This window comes from Hydra vulgaris, chromosome 07, assembly GCF_038396675.1.
Source record: "Hydra vulgaris chromosome 07, alternate assembly HydraT2T_AEP".
Taxonomy (NCBI): Eukaryota; Metazoa; Cnidaria; class Hydrozoa; order Anthoathecata; family Hydridae; genus Hydra; species Hydra vulgaris.
In genome coordinates, this window is record NC_088926.1 from 7,765,741 (window position 1) to 7,792,935 (window position 27,195).

Consider the following 27,195-nt stretch of genomic DNA (forward strand, 5'->3'; position numbering starts at 1 on the left):
GAATCATGCTGTTTTAATAACCTCAACTTTCAATAATTTTTTGTTGTACAGTCAAACAAACAAGAGGCATTTAATATTTGCATTGTAACAGATTTTTACTTTTTCTTAATTAAAAGGTGACGGTCACAAAACTCTAAAAAAAAAAAAAAAATTAAGATGCTTGGTGGAATTTTACTAGGATTGGCTATGATTTATGCGTCGCAAGCATATAATCAAGGTAATAAATTTTTATTAACAATTTATATTGCTGCAGTTTATTGAAATCTACAAAGAATGAGTAAACTTCGATAAATTAAATTAATATTTAAATTAGGGGAAGGTTGCGTAAAATGAGCAGGTTCCTAAGATGGTATAACCTCTTTTACGGGTAGATTAATAATTTTTTCGCGAATTTTTTTGGTTAAAGATATTCATACAAGTTCGATGGTGTTATTTATTTTAATTTCTTGGTTGTATAGTAAATATTCTTTAACTGTTTTACCGTTAAAAAAATATACCATCCTCGTTATAACTTTTTATTATTCAATATTTTGTAACTACGTCAGAACGATACAAGATCATCAAAAGTTTATTACACCCTCAACATTTTATGCTTATCTACTGCTAATTCCGTAGGTTATATGAGATAATACATAAGCTGTTGTCATGCTATTTAAATTATGATAGTACTTGATGAAGTCGCTTAAGATGAAACGTTTTTAGACGCTCAAGATGAGATGCAGCTTTTTATTAAGAAAAGCGCTTATTTTAAAGTTATTCTCCGCGGAGCTTTATTTTGGTATTTCAAGAGCGAAAGTTTTTTAAAAAAAGTTAAAGATACTATTTTTCAAAAAATAGTATCGTTAACTTTTTTAGCGAAAGGTAAGATTTATTATTGCTTTTTTTTTTATGGTTGAGATAATTACTTTTTTATTAAGTATAGTCCTTGAAGATACAATTTTTTTTTGTTTGATTATATTTTTGTTATTTTGAGTTTTTTTGAGTTCCATTAAAAAAAGCTCATTTCAGAAATTGGTTTCCTAAGATGAGATGAATAGGTTTGTTGAAAATAACGCAATTTTTGGTATAAAGATTTTTTTCAAATAAACTATTCATTTATATTCTTTAGGAAGAAAGATTAAGTTACAAAAATCTGCGGAAATAAACATAAATTTTTTAATCCAGGTTCGAAACGAGCCTTGGACATGTAGTCGCGTCACGGTAAGGAAGGAGGCGTAAACTCCTGGTTAAATGCACTTCCGCGGTGCTCTGTGACAAGACCGTAGGGTCTTCTTGGGCACCTAAATAAAAAAAATAAAAAAAAAAAAATAAAAAAATAATATTTCGGGTGCAAAAAGAAATACACTGTTAGCATGCTCAACATTCGCAACTTTCCCCTACTCATTAATTTATTCATTTGAATCTTTTTTAAAAATGATTTGTTTTTTTATAATAAAAAAAAAACTCGTTTAACTTTTTTCTCATTAAGAATCTTTTTCTTAAAAAATGAATTTATTTTGTATAATTATATTTAGTTAGTTTTTTTTTGTATAATTAAGTTCAACACTGTTCCAAAAAAAGGCTTCCCACCCAAATCTTCTGACCCAGAGAAACCCTCTTGAGGGATGATAGTATGTACCTAGATGATAAAAAAAATATTAAACTCAAAATCAATGATTGGCGTCCGAGAGAGAAAATTGCATTTAAAGTTTATGCTATAAATGAAAAGTTTCAAAGAATATAAAATCAAATGTATTAAAAAAAATTTCTGTATTAAGTCAAAGTAACTCTACATACATAAAAAACAATGCAATTAAATTCACTGTCAACAAAAAAAACGAAAAATTTTTTAAAATTTTTTTTCTGGAGTTAAGCAAACAAAGCCTTCGGAGTTTTGTAGCGCAACACAAACCTAAAAGTCGCGTAAAATTCTGGGAAAAATCATGTATATGTTTGTTTACATTTGTGTTTTTTAGATTTATGTTTATTTAAAACAAAAAACATAGTTTTTCATGACAAAATGCCTAATAGGGCAAAGACTCATGAAGAAACCCGAAAATGTATCTGCTTTCTTTGTTTTAAAAAGGCTTCTAGAGCATTGACTGACGATATGAAACACAGAACACAGGTTATTTTACAGAAACAGATTGATTTTAAAGACCCAAGAGTCCCTCTTGGTGTATGTGAGGCCTGTAGATCATCACTTAGAAGATGTCATGAAGGTCAAAAGGTCACTTTGTCAGAACTTCACAACTTTAGTTCAATCAGTCTAAAAACACTGACCAGAACTTCAACATGTGATTGCAAGATTTGCTCAACTGCAAGACTATCTGGAAAAAGTAAGCCTAATTTTCTTGAAAACTCATCCAACCCAGGACCAGCCAAGGTTACAAAAGCTCAAAATACTGTAGAGAAAAGATGTGGAAAATGCTTTTCAGTCATTGGCCGAGGATTTGCTCATGAACTTGGTTGAAGTCACATTAAAGGACAGACTTGCTGCTGAAACAGTTGCAGTGTCACTCATTTCTTCATCTGAAGCATCTCCACATGGAGTAATTCGTCTCAAACAAGCACAAGGAGGCAGTCCATTTCCAGTCCTTCAAGGTAAATAATGTCTTTAATGTGATTAAGAAATATAATTGGTTTGTATAATAGTTGAGAACCTTGACAACATTTTGTAATTTATTTGCAGGTTCATTACGATCCAAATGCCTCTTTCCAGAAAAAGAAGTCCTTGGTGCTGAAGACTTAGCAAAATTACCAATGAACACTGGTCTTTCTAACTCTGGAGTGCAGAAACTGGTTTAACCTTGTCACAAACCCGCATTGTAAAAAAAAATTTTGCAACTAACTTTCAGTCTTTTGGGCGACAACTTGCATCTGAATTTACTCACACTGAGGTTCTGTTTTCATCAGAAAGCAAATCAACAGAACCAAAAATAGTTGCATATTCCATTTGTGCAAAGTCTCTTCTAGAAAAAAATCTACTCAAAAGAAACATTTCTTAAAACCTGAAAGTGGCTATAGATGGGGGAAGAGGTTTTCTCAAAGTCAGTTTGGGTGTTATTGATTTGCAACAAACCCCACAATATGTCACTAGAAGACTTCTGACTCATCAAACTGCAAAAGATTCCAGTGTCAAAATGCAGCTTTAACTTGCTGTTTGTGAGGAACTTCCAGAAACCTATGAGAATGTGAACAGTCTTAGAACTCGTCCAAGTGCACTAAATAAGTTTTTTTTGTCTTGTGACATAAAACTTGCAAACAATATTTGTCGAATTCAGTCACATACTAGTTCACACCCTTGTACATGGTGTGACATTGATGCAAAGAATCTTGCAAGCTGTGGAACTCCTCGAATCTTTGGTTCTGTCATGAAAAACTTTGAAGCTTTCATTGCCTCTGGGGGTGATAGCAAAAAAATAAAAAGGTTTAACAACACTATTCATTCTCCAATTATCATTCTTCCTGATGATTCTATCCTTATTGACCTTATCCCTCCAATAGAGCTCCATCTGCTATTAGGAGTTGTGAACCATCTTCTTAATTCACCCAAAAGACTCTTGGACTTATGTTGACAAGTGGCTTTCTGCACTAAACATTCAAATTAAGCCATACCATGGTGGTCAGTTGACTGGACTAGAATGCAGAAAGATCCTGAAAAAAATTGACTTGCTTCAACAGCTAGCTGAAAGAGAGTATGCATTTCAAGTTTGTAGAGTCATGCTGTTGTAGAGTCATGCTTTGGCGATGAACTTGACAAAGACTATTCTGAAAAGTCAAACTTTCAAGTAATCCTACATTGCTCTCAATGGGCCATCTGTAACACCGAAAGTTCACACAGTCTTTTACCACATTTAACATTTCATCAACAGAGGGAAATACTCTCTAGGCATCTTCAGTGAACAAGGGACAGAGGCACTACATCATGAGTTTAAGCTCCATTGGCATAGATGCAATCGCTTTCCTGGTGATTCTCAATATGCAGAGCACGTGACCAACTGTCTGGTTGATCTTAACAGCAAGCACATGTGAAGAATGAAAACTTAGAATTAAATTCAGAATTGTGATCAATTTTTAAGCTTGTCAAAGAAATAAAAGTAGTATTTTCTCATCTTAATTTTAGAATTTTATCCCCTTTTCAATCTTTTGTAATTTTTTGATAAGTTTATGTTAGAAAATATATTTTTGAATAATAAAAATTAATAAATTCCTTTCATAGGTCCTTCAAATTTTAGGCATAAATTTAAAATGCAATTTTCTCTCTCGAACGCCAATCAGTGATTTTGAGATAAATATTTTTTTGATCCTCTAGGTACATACTATTATCCCTCTTACTATCAACACATCATGCAGTAACTGATTTAGCCAGCCATATTCTGGATGGGTTTACTTAAAAAAGTTGAACTCTCGGCTTGTTCATTGACTTGTCAAAAGCCTTTGACAGTGTTGATCATAAAATTCTCTTGTACAAAGTAGAAACATATGGAGTAATATATAGCAACTTAAAATTGGCTTAAAAATAGAAAACAAGGAGTATCTTATGATTCAATGTGTAAAAAGTTAGAAACAATAAGCTGCGGAGTTTCTCAAGAGTTTATTCTTGGACCCTCACTATTTCTGGTTTACGTAAATGATATTTACCTATCTTCAAACATGCTTAATTTTTTTTTTTTTTGCTGATGACACTAATCTTTTTTAGAACCCATTCCAATATAAAAACAGTTTTTTTTAAAGTAAATTGTGAGCTGGAAAACCTAAATGACTAGTTTAAATCAAACAAACACTCTTTGAATATCAGTAAAACTAAGTACATTTTATTTCATCATCTAAATCCGATGACTTACCTTTGCAACTTCCTCAGCTAATAATAAATAACAATATAGTAAACAGAGTTTCATCACTTAAAATCTTAGGAATAATACTTGATGAACATCTTAATTGGAAAAATCATATTACGCTAATTGAAAACAAAATTTCTAGAACTATAGGCATTATGCATAAAACAAAACACCTACTAAGTAAAAAATGTTTAATAGATTTATACTACTCTTTTGTTCAAAGTTACATAAGCAATTGTAATATTACTTGATAAAGTACTTGCCGTTCAGCATTAAAAAATATATATATTAAGCAAAAACAAGCCAGTAGAATTATATGTAATGTGCACAAATACCCCCACTCCAAGCAGTTACTCCGGGAAATAAAAGCTCTTAATGTCTATGAGTTAAACGTGTTCCAAAACTTGTTATTCATGTTTAAATATCAAAATGACATGCTTCCAAAATCCTTTAATAACCGATTTCTAAAAATTAATCATAAATACTTAACGAGGTGCTCTATCCATAATTTTAATTTATCTAAGTCAACTCTTAAAACATCTGGTTACTCAATTTCATGTAGAGGGCCTCGTCTGTGGAACATAGTTCTTAATGAAAATATGAAAAGTATAACTTCAATAAATTGTTTTAAAAATATAGAATCAGAGTGGTGTAAGTCAATGTAAGTAAACGTTTCATTTTGAGATTTTTATGATATGAATTTTAAGGTTTTTACTGAAGAGAAAAAACTTTTACTGTTGATAAAAACCCTGCAAACAAAAAAAAACAAAAAAACAGTTGTCTGTTTATTTACATAAACTTACACCTTGCACCAGTCTCAAATTTAACAGAATGATGCTTTGTAATCATAAGTATTGACTTAACTCTTTTTTTTTCTTTTTGACTTACAACGTGCTAATTCTCACCAGCTCATTAATACGGTTAAAAAACGCAAGAAGTATATCAAATTAAAGTACACATAAATTAATAACAACTTCATACATAATACATAGATTTGCAGAAAAATCGAAGTTATTTAAACTTACCACATTTAACATTTCATCAACAGAAGTCCATTAGTTACAAAGGCAATCAACAAGTCCATTAGCTGGATATAATGTAAAGTTTGTACGAGTAGTCCAAGCAATATTCCATGAATTTCACCAATTCATGAAAGTGATTGTTTATATGGCAGCAGGGGCCCATTCATAGACTCTAAGACTGCCTGTAGTACCCATTACAGTAAAGCGTTATACTACCTGTTTCAGTGCTATATCATATATACAATCATATATAAAAAAATTATGACCATGAAAAATTTGTAACCCCCCTAAACTTTGATCACTGAGAAGTAATGCAATGAAATTTAAAATTTATCAATGAAAATAGATTTAATTAAGAACAGCAAAAAAAAAATTTTTTATCAACATGTTGCTCTCACGTTTGTGGCAGGGGCAAATATTTTTGGGCTTTTTTGTTTTCAGGCTCCAATCATTGCAATGTTTTGCAAAGTATCCATATTTGACATTAGTATAAACATATAAATAATTGGAGTTTGCATTATGTCTGGTTAAGTTAGCTATCAAACATCAAAAAATGCTGGATCTGACACTGGGACACACACACACATATATAATTGAAGGGCTCAGTGGAAAAAGTACTTAAGTGTATTTTGAGAGTTTTGAGAAAAAGCAGGTCAAAGTTTTTAAATTGAAGCTGAAATACCTTTTATTCATTTTAATCAACTGTAACATTTTTTTTATATCCAGCACACACTGCTACATATCTAAACCAAGTTTTATACTTGTTTTGTAAAAAAATAATGATTTTGTGATAAATAAGATGTTTTGCACTTAAGTACTTTTTGCCCTAAATTTTTATTTTCAACTTAATTTTTAAATTTACCAGCAATGTTTTGCACCAATAAATGTTTTTGTCAATCTATAATAATCCCCTTCTCACACCCTGTTTATTTATAATTCAAGCAGCTGTTAGTATGATGTTTAATTAATAGGTAGATAATATTTCTGTTGCCAGTGTTAAGTTCATCAGTGATCATCTGCCTATTAGTGTAGGTTACATAAGATGGAACAATCTACTGATACTTGTTATAGTTGCTATTTGAATAATACCTACTGGAAAATCATTTTATTAAAAGACTGCTTTTAAGGTAAACATCTAATGGCAAATAGTAATATTCTTTAACAATAAACACACTTTTTTGACAAGATTCTGTTTATGATTATATCAAAATGTTTATTTCCATTCAAATTTTAAACAAAAAAGTATAAACACAAAGTGAATTTACACTATTGGTCAACAAAAATAGTAAAACAAATGTGATGTGATAATTATTTACAATCTTGATGGTAACACTATTTACCATAATAATTATCTATACAAATTTAAATTAAATTAATGCCCTATTCAAAATCATCAGCTTGCTCATCCTCTTCTGGAGACATTTCTATAGGTTTGAGGGAAGTGTAAAAAGTTACACTCTCTGGAAGATGGACATGCGACAAAAGTGACATAATATCATTAAATTTTGCTTTTTTTATTGGAAGAAAACCGTTGAATGCCAAAGGGCAATCTTTAACTACCGATTTTAAGGTGCTCAGTAATTTTCCCCTTTTTAATAAATTTAAAGTGGAAGTGAGGGGGCCAGTCATTGAGCTTCTGCCTACAGGGTTCTTCAGTCTTTCAAATAAAATCCCTCTGAGACTGGCAATACCCTCTGTCGCTTTAATTACTTTATCCAGGCTAGATTTAAAATCTTTAACCCTTAAAAAAGGTCTACTGTCCATTTCCAAATTGTCAGTAAATGTATTTTCGACATACACAATTTTCCATGAACTATTAATGCTTGATTTGGCAATAAGATTTAGCAGGTCAGAAGGCTTATGAAACTTATCTGTTTTTAATTTTTTTATTCAATCCTGCCAAAGTCTCTGTCACATGGCATTCTGCTGTGACCAGGAATAGGGTACTTAATAACAACTTTACTGAGTTTAGTATTACATAAATTTTGCAAAAAAGCAACAATGTATCGGTTCTTGTTTTGTGAAAAACAATTATCTGAGAAAATGACCAGTTTCCTTATCGACTCTGGCAATTCATCTATATAGTGTTCCAGACATAAAAGAACCTCATTGGGTCCTTTGTGAGCAAAGTTTTCGGCATAAATATACATCGAAACATTTCCAGAGCAAACATCATGAATGCCAAGGTTATCCACAGCCAGCTGTCTTTTGTAGTATTCCTGACCAATCCCAGTAACAGGTAGAAGCAGGTTCTTTTGAAAATCCATAGCTATGACTTGAGTATCATCAGTAGAAAGAGCAAGATGCTTGTCCTCTCTTATCTGCTCGTAGAAGGCATCTCCTTTTCTTTTGTGAACTTCATGTTCAGTTCTCAGTTTTAACACCAAATCATTATTTCTGTTGACAGTGGCAGATTTAATATCAGCATTAAATTTTTCACATGTGTCACACACATCTGTGCGTGGAAACCCTAAACTAATATTAAATTCATAGTTGAAAATATCTCTGTAGATCCATTTTTTGGCGATAGTTTTCATGTCTGGGTGTTGTTCCAAAAATCAACCTAAACATCTCAGAAATGTTAAGGTCAGAGGTTAGGTAGATCCTTTTTCTATTGTCTGCTCGAGAATAGTGGCTTTCTCTTGCAGGAAATGAAGAAATATGTTGACGGATTGCTTGGCGAATCTCATCATTAAGTTTTTTGTGATGGCCATGCTTTCCTCTTAAGTCTTGTAGGGGTTCTTCAAAGTCAAGGACTTTTTTTATCACGCGTGACTCCTTAATACCGTGCAGAGCACAAAAAGCATTTTTGCACACAGGTATAGGAGAGCCAGTTTCTTTTATTGTGTAGCTGTAGCTGCAACGGAGTGTTTAGGGGACTGCCTGACTCTGTTTTCACCTAATAGTGTTTTCTTCTTTTACAGAAATGCAACCCCTTAAATAAATGGTTTGTTTCTCATGTTCGGCAAGCCCATTAAATTCTTTTAAAATATTACTCTTTTCTTCATCGTTAAACTTCTCAAGGCATTTGCACCTGCAGTCCACATAGTGCTGGCTCCTTTCATCAACATCCTTTCCCACGTGGTTTTTGTGCGCATCGCCTGCAAATATAAAGTTTACATTTTACATTAGGCTACAACATAAAATGAGTGAGGTGAAGAGGGCGTAATACTAATAGTATAGATAGGCTAATACTAAATCTAGTAAGTAGATCTATAAACTATAAATTAAAAAAAAATCAAACTAAGATAGGGCCTACTATTTAAAAATACAACTGAGAACTGTTTAATTCAATAGAAATAAATAGCTAAGGCTAATATACGTATAATTTAAAACAGACTAGATCTAGATTTTACATAATATTAATAATAAAGTCCTCAAATCGCCGAAATTCTGCAGTGATAATAGTACTTATTACAGTCTGTACAGCATGGAAGCCGAAATTATAGCATCATGTCTCATGGCATGACTTAAAGTAAAGTGATTTTTTTTTTTAAATAAAAGTTAGTATACATAGCTATCTTTAATTTCATTATTTTGATTACTCAATAAACAACATACCTGAAGCTTTGGAAGGCTTTATTGCAGTCTTTGACCATTTATTTGGTGTAGATTTTCTTTTTTTCCCAGTTTTGTTTTCACTTTTCTCAACTACGGTGTCAGCCATTGTTGTTGAAAGTAACAGGAAGGGTGTGACTCTTTGGTGAATTCTTATTGGCTGGCAGTAATTTTGTGATTGGTTGGTAACAGTTAAGAACTTTTTTCCCGAAAGATCAGCACTTAAGAACTTTTTATTCAAAATTTTACTAAAACAGCTGATGTATAGTATTCGATTTAAGCTACTTCGATACTTTTTCCATGGCCCAAATTTACAGGGATGGTTTAGGGGAGTTAATCAAATAATATACCGGTCTTAACTCATTTTTGAATATTAAAAAAATGTAACTTAAGTACTTTTTCCACTGAGCCCTTCAATTATATAAATAATTATTGATGACGTCAATGGTATAGCATCATCATACCAATGCAATATAGTTATATAAATATATGTTTAGATATATATATACATATATTTATATATATATATATATATATATATATATATATATATATATATATATATATATATATATATATATATATATATATGTATATGCATATATTTATAAAACAATATTAAATTAATGTGATAATGCTATACCATTGACTTCATCGATAATTATTTTAACATTATTTTATGTTTGTAAATCGCTATTTTTTGGATGTTTACTTTATATACTTTATTTAATTTAATCAGTTTAACAAATGGGTTGTGCATAAATTACGTCACGCAATTTTTGATGGTTTTTAAATATATTTTTAAGTCAACATGACAAAATGTCTAAATTTACGCAACAAACTTGTAATAACTATATTATTATTATTTTTATTGATGATATAACCTTTAAATAGTTACTGATGATATACTTATCTTTTAATTTATAAACTATAAAATCTCCTCATGGTTGATATATTTCAAAATCTTCGATTATTTAAATTTGTGAAATAGTTGTTGCAATATATATAAATATACATATATACATACATATATATACATACATATATATATATATAAATATATATATATAAATATATATATATATACATATATATATATATATATATATATATATATATATATATATATATATATATATATATATATATATATATATATATATATATATATATTTTAGATAAAATTTTAGATAAAACAATAGAATTCGGAAAATCCCATTTAGAAATTACTGAGGACACTATCCGTATAGTTAAGCACTGCAGAAAAAACTTACTCTATTTTGATAAGGAAACGTGGAAGAAAAAAACCACGCACGAATGCTTTGATGTAACAATGGGAAGTTACGACGGAGCAGAAATTTGCAAATTTGTAGGTTTATATATTTTAAATACCCTAGCTAAAATAATCCAAATTAATCAATTAGGTCTTTATCGCGACGACGGTTTAATAATAATGCTTAAAAAATCAGGGCCACAACTCGATAAAATTAGAAAAGATATTATTAAAGTTTTTAAAAATATTGGCTTCCTAATTGAAATAAATATAAATTTAAAAATAGTGAATTTTCTTGATGTCACATTTGACCTCTCAGAAAGTTCCTATAAGCCCTACAAAAAACCTAATGACGAATTATTGTATATTAATGTAAATTCGAACCATCCCCCTCAAATTCTAAAACAAATTCCGATTTCAATTAACAATAGGCTAAACCAAAACTCTTCTAATGAAAATATTTTTAACTCCTCTAAACGCGTTTATGAAGATGCCCTTAAAAAAAGTGGCTTTCAAAATTTCGAGCTAAAATTTGAAAAGAAAATTGCAAAAAAGCGTAATAGAAATAGAAACATAATTTGATTCAACCCCCCGTACAGCAAAAATGTTTCAACAAATATAGGTAAAATTTTTCTAAAATTAATAGACAAACATTTTCCTCCCTCTAATAAATTACATAAGATTTTTAACAGAAATACCATTAAAGTAAGTTATAGTTGTACAAAAAATTTAGAAAGAATTATAAAAGGCCACAAGAAAGAATTATAAAAGAATTAGAAAGAATTATAAAAGGCCACAATTACGCGTTAATTAATAAAAATGAACATATAAAAGAAAAAAACACTGATTATTGTAATTGTAAACAAAAAATAGATTGCCCTCTAAATGGAAAATGCCTTTCGAAAAATGTAATTTACAAGTGCATTGTTTCCTCACAAAACAACCCTGATAAACAATATATTGGCTTAACCGAGGGGGAATGGAAAAAACGTTATGCCAACCACAAACAATCGTTTAAACACAAAAAATATTCAAAAGAGACTATGCTGTCAAAATATATTTGGGATTTAAAATAAGAAAAAAATAAAAAATTTAATTTACAATGGTCTATTCTAAAATCTGCCCCTGCCTATAATAACATGTAACAACAAAAAATGTAAGCTATGTTTGCAAGAAAAATTTGAAATAATTACTCATTTAAATCAAGAAAATTTATTAAATAAAAAATCTGAATTAATTTCTAAATGTAGGCACGAAAATAAATACCTCTTAAACAATTATAAAAACAAATGACCAAATTAAACTATCCCCATTCCAAAGAAAATTATTTCATAATTACTTTCTGTAACTTCCCGTTAACAAAAAAATATAGTAATTAAAAATTTTTTATAATAATTTATAACTTCCTGTAAAATATTTTTTTCTATAAATTGAATTTTTTTTGAAATTTAGTAACTCTTCCTGATGACCCAGCAATGGTGAAACTTCAAGTCGAAGATAAAAGTTAGATAAGTGTTTTTTACTAATTATATATATATATATATATATATATATATATATATATATATATATATATATATATATATATATATATATATATATATATATATATATATATATATATATATATATATATATATATACAGTATCGGACAAAACGAGTGCAACAAAATAATGCTAATTTAGTTTCTTTATATAAAAGTGCTGCATTTTTTCAATTTAGAGAAATAACTATGTACCTGTTTAGAGACAAAGTTCTTCAAGTTTTATTCATCACAAAGTTCATTATTTGTACACGAAAATTAATAAATTAATCAAAAGTATTAAAAAAAGTTGATTTCCTTTTGGACAAAACAAGTGCAACTCGACAAAATGTTGACCAAGCTGTATTTCGCTATCAATATTTCGAACCCTTTGTTGTTGATCACAGCCTTGCATCTTTGAGGCATAGATTTGATCAGGTGATCAATGAAACTTTGTGGAATCGCTGCCCAGGTCTTTTGGATTTGTTCAAACATTTGATCCTTATTACGAACACCTTCACGATTAATTCTGCGGTTGACGATCTCCCACAGGTTCTCGATAGGGTTGAGATCCGGAGATTGAGGCGGCCAATCCATCACCGATAGGTGGTTGTCTTGAAACCACTGCTTGACTACTTTTGCAGTGTGTTTCGGATTGTTGTCTTGCTGAAAAACCCATTTTATTGGCATATTCCATTCAGCATGAGGTAACATAACATCTTTCAGGATATTTTTATACATGAAACGGTCCATTATTCCATCGTTTCGATGTATTGGACCTCGACCGTTAGCAGAAAAACACCCCCAGACCATTACATTGCCTCCACCATGCTTCACGGTCGTATGGCAGTAACAAAAATCGTGGCTTTTTCCGGCCGGTCGACGTACAGGGCAAATGTCATCGCTCCCAATGATGTTGAACTTCGATTCATCACTGAACAGGACAGTTCGCCATATTTGCACATTCCAGTCAATATAAGATGTAGCAAACAGGAGTCTTTTCTTCTGGTTTGTTCGTAAAATCAGCGGTTTCTTTGAAGGGCGTCAAGAAAACAAACCGGCTTCAACAGCACGTCGTCTGATTGTTCGGTCCGATACAGGCAGCTCTAATTGCTTTTGTATCTCAACTGATGATATCCAGGAATCTTTCTTGACGGATCTGACGATCATAGAATCCTCTCTAGAAGTGGTGGAACGCGGTCTTCCACCTTTGTTTTCTGCTGCCAACTTCCCCGTAGAACAATATTTGAAACATAGTCGTGATACGGTCCTTTTTTTCACGCGATATTTATCACAAATACATTTTTGTGACATTCCACTTACGTAATCGCCAATAATTTTCTTTCTTAGTTCCAATCCAAGACTGTCGGGAGCCATTTTTGCACTTGAAGTCATAAAAATAATAAAAACAAATAATCACGCTTCTCAAGGCTTACAGTGTTACATTTACCTTGTGATGATACAATAATGCTCTGTGGAACACAACGTCTTGGTTGGATTTGGACTGTATTGATGTAATGAAACACTTGTTGTATTTCACTTCTTGTATTGATGTTCTTTGATAAAACGCTTTGATAAAACTCACTTCGATAAACTGCCTTGATAATACTGACTGATTGACTTCCATATACTGACTGAGTTACATGTCGATTTACATGTCTCTTCTATAGTAAAATGAACCTGTGTGAACCTGTTCTGGAAGATTCTAGATGCTTCTTTTCGATGCTTCTGGAAGCTTCTGGATGCGTCTGGATGCTTCTGAATGTTTCTGAATATTTCTGGAAACTTCTGGAAACTTCTGCATGCTTCTGAAAAATTCTGGAAACTTCTGGATGCTTCCTTTAATTATTAAAAAACTTCCGCGACGTTGACACGGGCCAGACTTAAGAAAATGAAACAAACCAAAAAAGTTGCACTTGTTTTGTCCGCTGCAAAATAGCACTTGCAACAAAATTCTGCCTGTGTGCTGTCACCTGTCAGCTGATTGCTCATGTCATGGCATGCTATGACTCCAGACTCCTGAACTGTTTGCTGTGGTAGTACTTTCGTTTCGTTTTGAAGACATGTAAAATTAGGAACACTTTTCAGCATTTTTCGATATTGGTTGCAAATGTTTTGTCCAATACTGTATATATATATATGCTTTTAATAGTTAAAATAATTTACTTTTGCTATTAAATCAATAATTTTTTTATTTCTATAACTTGGCTCTATTAAAAGATTGAAGTGGTGTTGCATCACTAATATCTTTTTCGAGTTTTTTTTTTATCTGTATATTTATTTTGCTTAAAAGCATCAAAATATATGCTAGTATATGATTAGTGATTAGTTAATAGTTAATGATTCCTGAAAAGTTTTTTAGTTCAAGTTGGAAATAATGATTACTTTTGAAAAACCATATTTGATTGAAATTTCACGTCACGTCGATGATTTCACGTCATCTTTATAGTAATTTTTTTTTTCGACTGAATTGTAAACGTAATCGTTACCATAACGATGTGAGAATCAAAGTAATGTAGTAGGGGCTTCGGAACCCGGAGAAGAATTTTTTGCTTTCTGAAATTTTATGCTTAACAGTAAAACATAAAATTTCAGGAAAAAACAGTAAAAAGTAAAATTTACTTCAAGTGCACATAATTTTATTTGTTATAACATTGTCTACTACAGTGGTGGCCAAATTATTAGACTAGGTTACAAAACCGAGATTATTTTCGAATGTACCTACCTTGGCATAAATTAGTTATTAAATTAATGTATATACAGTTACTGGATGTATAGCCCATTGTTGCCCAAGTGATAATAAGTGCAATTTATTTTTATTTTCGCTCAAGATCCATTTTATTGAAAATTTTAACTGTAAATTGAATATTAAAATTTGGTCACCTGCTATCTGTTAGAGGTCAGTATTTTCTTATTTGTTTAATGTTTATGAGCAGAAATTAAGGAAAATGTACATTAATAAGAGTTGTTTGACATTACATAAAGATCAATCTTTTATTTATTTTTATTTTCTACATTAACAACGAAGAAACATGTTTAATTAATAAAGCATTTTTTGTCCTTTTAATATATAGGAAAAGCTGCTGACTTGTCACCGACAAAATTGGCCAGAGTTGAGATTTATCTACGAGAGACATCACTCACGCAAAAGGAGATTGCTAAAAATGTTGGAATAAGTCAGAAATCGGTATCGAGAATAAAGAAGAAGATGCAGACTTGTGAAAAATTACGATGCAGCCGTGTTGGCAATTGTGGCAAAAAAAAATCATTGTCTGTGCAAGACAACAGGCACCTCATCAAGTGCTGTATAAGAAACCGTAAAGCAACAAGCAAGATGTTGCAGAAAGAATTACAAAAAAGTAATGTACATGTGAGTAATGTAGGTGTGTTTCAGTGATGATTCATCCTTTTACATCATGGATGAAAAAGCAGCCTATGTAAGTAGGAAAACCGGTGAAGAATTTCATCCTGACTGTGTTGCAGAGACAGTAAAGCACCCAACGTATGTCATGGTCTGATCAGTTATCTCTATTGATGGGCCTGGAAGACTGTATATTGTTGAAGGCACCATGAATCAAGTTCAATACAAGAAGATGCTCGAGACAAAACTGCTGCCTCAACTTGGCGAATGATGTCGACAGACACCGTTCACTTTTATGCAAGATCGAGCACCTTGTCACACTGCGATGACAGTCAAGAAATACTTAGCTGAAAACCACATTAAGCTTCTGCAGTGGCCAGATAATTCACCTGACATGAACACCATTGAGAACCTGTAGGAGATTGTCAAAGGAAGAGTAGGAGGGATGAAACCAAAAAACAAGATGGAACTGACCGAGGCTTTGATCAATGTATGGCATCATGACGATATTCATGGGATGCCTTGAACGGTCCAGGCACTGCCTAAAAATAAGGGAAACCATACAAAATATTACCTGACATGTTTCAACTATTCGAACTTTCATTACCATTGTAATTTATTTTATTTTCTATTGTTACTTTTTGCATTTTTATTGTAATTTTAACTTAGTCTTATAAATGCGAATTTTAAGTCATCTTGGCATTTGAATATCAAGTCCTAATTTTGCATTGTATTTAATTATTTTTATACTTAAACGGTTTAATTTTGTGCTTTTTTACAATAAAATATTGCGCTTCTTAACTTTTCTAATTTTTTGTAATGTTTTGAAGTAAAAATGTTGCATTATTTATGAATAAATTTCACAAATGCATCAAAAATTGCATTTAGTCTAATAATTTGGCCACCACTGTACTTACAACTTTTTTAAAGTTTTCTTTTTAAGTTTTTACTTAACAGATGCATCATAGTGTGCATACATGGACTGATATACCCATATATAAACTGATATAGCCGAAGGCGAAGCGAAGTATACATGGATCAACTGCTACAACCATAGGCTCAATGGAGCGTGCATACATTTGATTGAGAGTTAGGATTTGGGCAGACATTCATTTAATTAAAAAGTATCTTTATTTTGCATTACTAGTAGATATTATATTCAAATAGTTTCTTATATTGTTTACGCTGCCGGCATCTATTTTCGAAATTATTTGCCCTCACTGCCAGCAATTACCGCTTCCAGTTTTTAATATAGTTTATTCTGTGGCAGTTCTTATCTATTTTTAGCCTATATTCTGAAATATATTGACTGTTAATCATATAATGACTGTCTATGCCATTAAGTTATGCTATTAGTAACGCAAAGCCTTTGAATGATATGATAAATTTGATAAAGGTTCAATTGAATTGCGTAGAAAAGCAATACTATTATCCCGTAGTAAACCGATGTTATTATTCCGGATAATTCTAAATATAGCTAAGGAAGATTTTAATTATTATAAACTCTTTGAACTGCGTAGAGAAGCAGTTTTATTATTCCAGAAGTAAGACCAAAGAAATAGTTTAATGGCCAGTTGAGATGAGAAAAAAATAGCGAAGCTGTAAAGAAAAGGCGCGTAAACTACTTAGAAACGTTAAATGATGGCCAACTGACGGCAAACAACCTAAAAGAGTCAGGAATTGTAAAAAGAGGAGTATTTAAAGTAAGTATAACATTAAACTTGGAAAGAAAAATAAGCTGATGTAAGCTGATTACTAATGTTACTAATGGTGATTAATAATGGTGTCTCCATAAAAATACTAATCTTGGGCAGACGTTAACTGCATCCAGCTACTTGTCTTGTAGGAGACCTCCTAGAAAAAGACTTTAGAAGTTAGAAGAATAATTCTGCAGCATTTTTTCAATTTTAGCCGGTGTTATGTAAACCTGTGTTACACTGTTTTGTACCAAAGATGATAAGTTTTGGATCTACTTGACTCTACTCATGATTTTTTTTCTTGTGCCTTTTTTTAAAGTGGCTATGCAACACAAAAGCAAAGCTTCTTGAACTTGTGTGAAAGCTATTAAAGAGACTAATTCCACCAACAACTGTAAAATATAAGAGAATAAGCAGTAACCTGTTTTGCTTGGATAATGTCTCTGTTATTGCTTTTTGTGTGCATTATCACATGAGGCAACTGCATAGATCATTGCTTGGAGTGCCATGGTACCTTTGCTTGGGTTTTCATGCTCAATTTATGATTGAGTCTATTTCTTTTTAACTTGAATCATAACTATAATAATCATAAATATTAATCACAAAAAATCCGCAATTTAATGGTTATGAACTCTCTTCCGTCTTTATGTTTTCTTGTATCACAGAATCTTCAACTTTTGCAGTCTTGTTTTAACTTTTTCCTTTATACTTAATACTATTCTATGTTTTTTAGTAACTTCCAATTTAAATTTTTGTTGCTTGTAGCCTTGTTGGGTGTGAACTTGTTAAGAAAAAACAAGAACTGCTCAATAGTTTTACTTTAAAAAGGCTAACTTTAGTAGATCTGTTTTTCTTAATTAAATAAATAACTTTTCATTAAATAAAATAAAATAATTGAATTAAGTAATGTTCAATGCGATTAAGTAATATTAACTAACTTTAACTACTTCAGTAAACTCATGTAAAACACTATATAATTCATGCACTTAATATTTTATTTGATTAACATAACTATTGTAATTTAAGTTACTAAATCTTATAGTAAAGAGATATTGAATCTCTAAATATAACTTCTAAAAATATTGAACCTTTATATTTTTCTTTTTAAAATATTGAAATCTCTATTAGTAATTTTTGAACAAAAAAAAGAGTTGTTATTTAAACAATAATTAAACTCTTATTTAAAAAAAAGTTTTCAACATCTTCTCAGAGATTTAAATAAAACTTAAACAACTTCTTTTCAGATTTAAATGAAGGAAATCCTTTAACGGAGATATCAGCGTACTTTAATGATGCAAATAAAACAGATTTTCTGTTTTTAGTGGATGTTAGCCACACTTCAAAAACATATTTAGATCAACTTCTTAATCTAGCAGTATCAGCATCGTCTTGCTTTCAGTTGCTTAAGTTGAATGATAACAGGGTAGCAGTCATGGCTTATTCAAGTATGAAGACTTCTTTAGTACAAACATTTGATCAGTGCATCAACAGAACCTGTTTAGAAAATATGAAGAAACGTGTTCAGTCACTTGATGGGTAAGTTTTAATAACAAATCATATTGAAAAAAATCTTTCCTTACAATTATTCTAGATAATGAATTTGTTTAAACCATTTTGACCAATAGGCTAAAGCTTTAAATATTTTTTTTTTAAAACATTTTCTTTTTAAACTTTGCAACTTTTATTTTTAAAAACAAGCAAATAATATAAAGGAACAAAAAGCAAACAATAGTTTTATTTTATTATTTTATTTTCATTTTTTTAATTTAAGTGCTCCAACGAATCCCAAAAGTCAAATCTTCACAGAGAACAGGGGAATAGCATTGAATCAGGTAGTTCAGGCGTCTTTCCCTATCAGAAATGCATATATGGCTAGAGTCAATTTCAAATCATAGACCTCCTGTTCTGAAGCCAGAAATCTAATCACTACACCATGACAGCTTATATGAAATCATTTCAATTATCAAATCATATTGTGTAATTTTGCATTTTTTATTCAGGGCGGCTTTTTTGAAATGTTTTTGTACAGCCATGATGCACTGGTTAAAATTCTGTGTCAGAACCAAAAGGTTTGAGGATCAACGCCGGCTCTAGTCCAATAAGAAACATTGGTAAGGAAAGAGTTGTGAATTTTCTATTAAAATGCTTCTCCACAGTGCTGTGTGATAAGACCCTTCAGTCTTTTTTTATAACTGAAAAAAAAGAACTGTTTAAGAAAGATAGGTTTTAGTTATATCAAATTAAAATGATTAGCAACTTATGTCACAAAGCCTTAAGTTCATTAAATTTTCCCAAAAATTAGGGTTGGCATTGTTCTGATTTTTCCGAGAATAACCATTAAAAATGTAGAACTCATTAAAAAAGTGTAATTAGTTTAACGCCGCGCTTTCTTACAAAAACATTATATTACATAATATAAATATTTACAATCATTTAAAAGTTTTAGTATGATAGACGATATGAAGCGTCACTAAAACTCAGCTCTTTATGAACCTGCAATGTTATTATCGACTCTACGAAGTCATTAAAAATATTATATTTCAAGTTTTACAATGTTCAATAAAGCAGGGCATTTTTTCCAACAATTTAAAAATAGCCAGAGTTTCACCGATATTTAAAGGGGGTGATGCAACCAATGTTTCAAATTATTGCCTAATTTAATTTTGCTTGCTTTTTCTAAAAGTTTAGAGAGAATTTTATATAATGTAATTTTTAATCAATTATCTTCAAATAATATACTGTATCAAAATCAATACGGATTTAAAAAAAGTAATTCAACCGAAAAAGCTATACTTTCAATTACCCGCAATATTGCTGAATCTTTCAAAAAATCTCAATATACGTTGGTTGTTTTCATCGATTTATCAAAAGCCTTTGATACAATTGACCACAAAGTCCTATATAAAAAGTAGAGTATTATGGAATTAAAGGAAATATTTTAATGATACTTAAAAGTTATTTAAGCAATTGTAAACAGTTTTTTTACATTAATGCAACTGTCTTTTCCAATTTAATATATATATTATGTGGGGTCTCTTAAAGCTCTATACTAGGATCTCTTATCTTTTTAATTTACATTAATGATCTTCCTAAAGCCTCAAATTTAATGACGGTCATGTTTGCCGATGATACTAATCTTTTTTTTTTATCTCATAACAACATAACAACATTATTCCAAAATATAAACATTGAATTAAAAAAAGTTTTTGACTAGTTTAAAATGAATAAGCTGTCCACTGTCCCAATTTTTTCACATAGTAGGTCTGAAAGGTGTTACTTTTCTCAACTCAAATCTGTTAAAATAAAAATGTTTGAACGGGGGTTTTTGAAAAAAAAAGTATTTTCCTTTTTTAAGAATTTCTCAGTAAAAAGCACAAAAAATAACATGAATTGCTATCTATGCTGTCTTTAATATTTCATAAATGTTTAGATATAATAGAAGAATTTAAATATCAATAATAAAAAACATTAATTTATAATTAAAGCTAGTAATTCTATAACAGTATTGTTCATATTTTGATAATAAATGAAAAATCTCAAAATATGAAATGTCATTAGTGAATATTTGTGCATAATATTACAGATATATAACAATGTTTTGTACATTACATCAAGTCTGCAGAGCTATCGACTATTTAAAAAAAACCATACATCTTAATTATGTTTTGGAATAATTTGGATGATACTGCCCGATTTTTCTTTGGTTCCAAAATTGCTTGAAATCCTGGTGTACTGCTTCCAACGCCTGCTCCGTCCAATAACCAAGGCCTAAATATTTTTTTATATAATTTAATTTAAAGATTTTTTAAATTTGTTTTAATATAAAATAAAGTTTTCGCAAAAATATAGTCCATATTTAACTAATTATTCAATATTATTTAATAGATATTTCCTGTAAAAAATACTTACCAAATAAGCCCCCTTTAAGGTCAATAAACTCTACAATATGTTGCTCAACAATATGAACTTTAACTGTTACACTGGCTCCTAAGTTTCTGTAGTCATCTGAGAATTTTTTGATTTCATTTTTGTAAGTTTTACACAATGTTTTCCCAAAACATCCTTCTATAACCTTTTTGAAAGATATTAGCGCCTTTATATATGTGGCCCCATGAATACCAAGACCATGTGTACAAAAAAATCTATTTAAAATATCAACTTTTTTTTAAAATATATTCGAAGCATTTCCTTCAAGTCTGTGTTGTCCTTGATACGATACTCTGCCAAGATTAATGGACTTAAGATAGGCTGACATGAAGTTAAAACCATCTTCTTTGTTCTTAAACATATTTTTTTCAATTTCGGAAATAATTTTGTCAACAATACCAAGTAGAATATGTAGTCCAGGAATGTTTATTATCTCAACAATTTTTTTGTCAGGATCTCCTGTAACAAGAGGAGGATGAATGCTATTTTAAAATTTTTTGGCCTGACTAAGTTTAGAACCATTTTCTAACCATTTTTGGTGCCATTGATGCAAAGAACTGATTGTGTTTGGCTTGGCTTTAGGCAACAAAGGTATCTCAGTTTTGCAGAATGGACACGGGTGTTTAGAAGATGCACATTGCTTTCCAAACATTTGTAGTTGAACTTTAATATCTTCTGACAATGAGTAGTCTAAAGATCCTATATTAAGCTTTTCAATAAGCATTCTTAAGTTTACATAACTTTCATCCATGTGAGGTACAATTGCTAGAATAAAGGTTTTAAAAATACTGGAATCTTTAAATTCTTTTTTTTCATAGCCTTCTGAATATTTTATTCTCTTTTGAGGAGTTTCCTGATCTCTTTCATCAGGCTTGTATGTTATAGAGGCAGTACACTTTAAAAAGCCTTGTCCACCATCTATTCCCACTTTAATATCAGTCTCATTTGGTAGTAGTTTTCTGCGGTTCATTACCATAGATATCAGTTTCTCTACATCATTGCAAATTACCCCAGAAACCTCTTGTTCAATAAACTATAAAATTATTGTTTGATTAAATCAATAAAATTAATAATCAATGTATAACCATTCATAAAATATTAGACTACCTCATGTGAATTTCCAACTTTATCTTTTGTGAAAACATTTAAAAGTTCAGAACTGAATAAAGGAACTAGTCATGAGTTTTCTGTAACTCTTGCAGCTCTGTAGTTGCTTGCAACAGAGTTTCTATCTCCGGTCTCGTACCTAAGAAACTTAGCAATCTCTAACATTTTGTTGTCGCTAAAAATAATTTTTGAGTTATTTGATTTGCTATAACTTTAAATCTAATTTATAGGTTTATAAATCATAAAATAAAAACTATATGTTAAATTCTTGCCTAACATGAATTTTATTTTGCAGCATTTTCAATTTTTCTAAACCAAAGTGTGGCTTCTTAATTTCAGTATTGGTAAAATAAACCAGACATTTATTCCGGCCATAAGTTTTTAGCTTGATTTTATTGTCACTTTTACCAGCCATATGTTTTAGAGTAGAGGATATAACTCTTTTTAAAAAAAATTTTACAAAATATATGACAATTATTTAGTTTTCTATTAAAATAAATTAAAAATTGTTTTCTTTTTAATTAATATATATAATAAAAATAATAAAATTATAATTAATATTATTATGAAATTATTACACCTTTAGTTTTAGGTGAAGCAGCCTGTAATAAATTTTTCTTTCTCTGTGTTTTATTGCATGGATGACGCAAACCTTTTCCTGTTTCTTTAAAGCAGAACATACAGATCGGCCTGACTTTCTGGTGGTCTCTTTCCAAATTTATTTCTAGTTCTTTATTAACTTGCATGAAACTTGGCACTAAGTGAGTCTTATTTTATTTACTATTAATAGTTTCGCGACCTTTTTTACATATAAAGCATTGGCATCTGGCTCCTTTCATAACTCTTGTGTTCAAGCCTAAAGATAAATCTTTATAACTACTATACTGTGTTTTACTAGGTTACAGTAATGTATAAGTTATCTGAGATTAAATACATTAATTTTTTAAACTTTTATATTAATTACTTTTGTATTTTGGTAGAAAACTAAATGGTTTGTATCTGGGATCTTTTTCCTCTAGTCCAATGAGTTTTCTTCTGCATGACGGACATAATTTTTAGGCAGATTATTATTTCCAAAATTATATTCTTTCCAGCAATGATTTTTTATGATACTTTCATAATCTATACTCATTTTACAATACTCTCTTGGTTTGATAAGCCTAAATTGTGGGCTTCCTTTCTTTTCTTTACAAAGACACAGAAGACACACTAGTTTTATGAAATCATTGTGTTCTTTTGGTTTCATTTTTTAAAATATAAATAAATAAAAAAATTCATAAAAAGGAAAATACCTTTTTTTTCAAAAACCCCCGTTCAAATACTTTAATTTTAACAGATTTGAGTTGAGAAAAGTAACACCTTTCAGACCTACCATGTGAAAAAATTGGGTACAAAAATTTTTTTTTGAGCATGCTCAGGCCCACTGTGTGTCACTAAATGTTGAGAAAACTAAATGGATACTTTTCATCAACTTTCAAAAAAAAGCTACTGCCTCTTGTCATGGCTTTTTATTGACAAAATTCAAACAAAAATGAAAACTAACTATTAACTTTTTAGGAATCTAAGTTGATGAAAGCCATAGTTGGAAGTATCGCATTGAGCTACAAAGTTGCTCGAAATATAGGAGTTATGTACAAAGCTAGAAATGCTTTAAATAAACACCGTTTAACACAATTCTATTTCTCTTAATTGATTGCCATATAAATTATGCAAATATTGCCTGGGGTAATACCAATAAATCTAAACTGCTATCTCTTTATCGTCAGCAGAAGCATGTTGCTTGTCTTATCAAATATAAAGATCGATTTGCTCATGCCAAACCATTATTATTTCAAATAAAAATTTTTAATATTTATCAGCTGAATATTTTTAATATACTTTGTTTAATGTACAAATGTAAAACCTACGCATCCTGTTTCTTTTCATAATCTATATACCTTAAAAAATAAAAATAAATATAACTTAAGAAATGATAATCTAATTCGGCAAGCTTTTTTTCTAACTAATTTTGGAAAGTCATGTATTTTATTTCGCGGAGCTTTTCACTGGAACAAAATAGTTTTGAAAATAGTTTTGATTTTTCACATGAATTGAGTTATCTTTTATTCAAGAAAAAAACTAAAAGAAATTGTTTTATCTTTTGAAGATATATTTATATTTAAATTCTTCTGAAAATGAATATGAAGCTTATTTAGGAATATATGGTAATTTTTAACTTATAAGGTAATTTATAATAGTATATCTGATCCACATTTTATGTGTTTATGAAAACAGTACTTTTTAAAATATTTTTGTACTTATATATAAAAGTATCAAAAATTTCTTTATATCTATTTTATTTATATATTCTTACGAAACTTATGCTCTCGCTAATCATTGCTACGACATTGTTTTGTTCTTTTATTTTATATTTCATGTTAGTTTAATGTACTAAATATTCACGAACGGTTCTCGATGATGAGACCTGAAGATCCTCCGCAAGTCTCCACGTTCTTTTTTTGTCCTTATTTTTGTACCTGCATATTTTGTTATATTTTTTTATTGTATAACGAATTTTATCTTAACTATCTTATTCTATAAATTTATTAAATATTTAAGAAAAGGACAAAATAAAAAAAAAAGTCTTCAACTTTCCCCCCTCTTCCTTCAACCCCCAATGTTTCCTAGCAAAAAAAGTGTTTGTTAAGTAATTGAATTGTTAAAAAATTGGTTAGAATGAAGTAAACATATTTATAAAACAAATAGCGTTTTATAAACTATTGAGGGGTTCTTGTTTCTTTTTGAGGTTAGTAGAATGTTTAGGCGACAAGCAGTTTTCAAAAATAACCGTCAAACCAAGTAATTTTAAATAAATAATGTTATCTAATAACTTATTACTTTTTGGTCAACACTTAATATTTGAATATTTTCATTTATTTGTAGAGCAACATTCAATAAGAGTATTGACAGACCTTTGGACGAGGGTAGGAAATACTTGGAAGAAAACGTTAGTGTCGATAGAAAGAAAGTAATATTTCTTCTTTCTTCTGTTTTGGAGAAAAAAGAAATTAGTCTATCGAAAAATGTAATTGAAAACATATTGAAAAAAGATATAAATCTGATCATTGTCAGCGTTGGCGAGACGAATGAGGAATCTGGAAAAATAATGAAAACGCTAAATGACGTTGGTAAAAATGCTGCAAAAAATACGTTTTTTTATTTGTTTCTAGCTAACGATTGGGGAAATATATCTGAAACACTGGATACGGCCATTTATTTATGTAAGTAATTTTTTTAATAAGAAAAAAGCAAGCATTTCATTTTAGACAAATAAATTCTTCAAATCTCAACCTGATTTGGGGAATTTATAATACAATATGTATTAAAAGAAGTGCTTTTTATTTAAAAACAACAAACATTTTAAAGTATTGATACGTGGTACAATAATACCAATGTTAATCAGTGTTTAAACGAGACTGTGTTTTAAACAAGACTTTATTTTAAACAATACTATGCTTTTTTTTTCATATTAAAATTAGCAATATCATCGTATACACCAAACATAAACTGATCAAGAAACAATATTTAAAAAAGTTAAAAATGTATTTTGTTTTTAAGCAAATTTTAAAGATGAACCTAATTATTATGTAGAGATGTCACTGGTACTTGGCATGTAGAAATGCCGTTGTCCTCTTTTTTTCTCGCAGAAAAATGCAATGTAAACTTTAATTTTGGTAAGTTAGCGCCGTTCTCTCCTACGAAAAAAAGCGGACAACTGCAACCCTATTCATACCATCTATTATCATTTGAGGTGAAAAACTATGTTTTAAAAACGCAACTTCAATGTGTTGAAATAAGCAGCAATGTCAGTATTTGCAATTTATTTTTATTTCTAGCTTATTTATTGGTCTTTCAGGACCTTTATACCGTGCATTTGTCCAATATATGCTCAAATAAATCTATAAATTAGCTGTTTGCATATAATAAAACTAATTTTATGTTTAGGGTGCACATGTAATGTTATGGTGTGAGCGTAAATGTAACTTTATGTTGTGGACGTTAATGTCATGCTATGTTGTGCGCGTAAATTTAATTAATAAGCATTAAAAAGACTTAAAGAGGCAATAATTATATATCAAGTAGAATATTTTCAGACTTTTGGGTTAAAGTAGTTGCTTTTTTTTTTTTTATGAAATGAATTTGATACATTCGACATGTTCATAGTGTTAGCAAGATCAATTAACAAATGTTTTTATCAATCATTTATGGTTGATTAAGATCATCCAAATATGGTTAATCTTAACCAACCCTAATTGTGACTTTAAAACCGAACATTGCTGTTAGTACAAATCACCGTAAAAGCGGGTCAAGTAAATGTGGCTTAACTCCGACAATAAAAGCTTAACAATAACTTTAATATATTAATAGGTCGAAAAATCATTTTTACTTTAATACATTTGTGTTGGAGATCATTTTTTAGTTTTTTAATTTTAAATTACACAAGCTGCAATCAAAATCAGTAAAACTGAAACTTTTAATTATTTATCATCTACATATTTATTATATAAACTTGAAGGTTGTTTTTATAAATAAACCATTTTAGTAAATAGTAATTATTTTACTTTAGTTTGCTGAAGAATCACTCAGGAAAAATGCCAAAAAGAATTTGATTTCTGACGTTTCAAAAAGCATCTATTGAAAGAATGATTAAAACACGACGCAGTAATCAAGTTAAATCCAAAAATAAGTGCAAAACTCTCAGAAAAAGTGAAACATATGCTTTTGTAAAGCAGCATTATCTTATAAATTTGATTTTTATAAAATTCTAGTTTTTTTTAATGTTGATCTTAACGTTGCTCCAACATTGCTCCAACATTGCTCAGTAAATTTGCTCTATGTTTTACGTAACACTGTTCCACCCCTTAAAA

At 29.9% G+C, this 27,195-nt stretch overlaps 1 protein-coding gene across 1 annotated transcript; it reads left to right on the forward strand.

Moving 5' to 3' along the window:
* The first annotated feature begins 57 nt into the window (after positions 1-57).
* LOC136082271 (uncharacterized) lies at positions 58-27,090 on the forward strand. Its single transcript, XM_065800945.1, has 4 exons — positions 58-217; positions 18,499-18,790; positions 25,211-25,548; positions 26,895-27,090. The coding sequence occupies exons 1-4, from the start codon at positions 157-159 to the stop codon at positions 26,900-26,902; spliced, it is 699 nt and encodes a 232-aa protein (XP_065657017.1). The 5' UTR covers positions 58-156; the 3' UTR covers positions 26,903-27,090.
* The last annotated feature ends 105 nt before the right edge of the window (positions 27,091-27,195 follow it).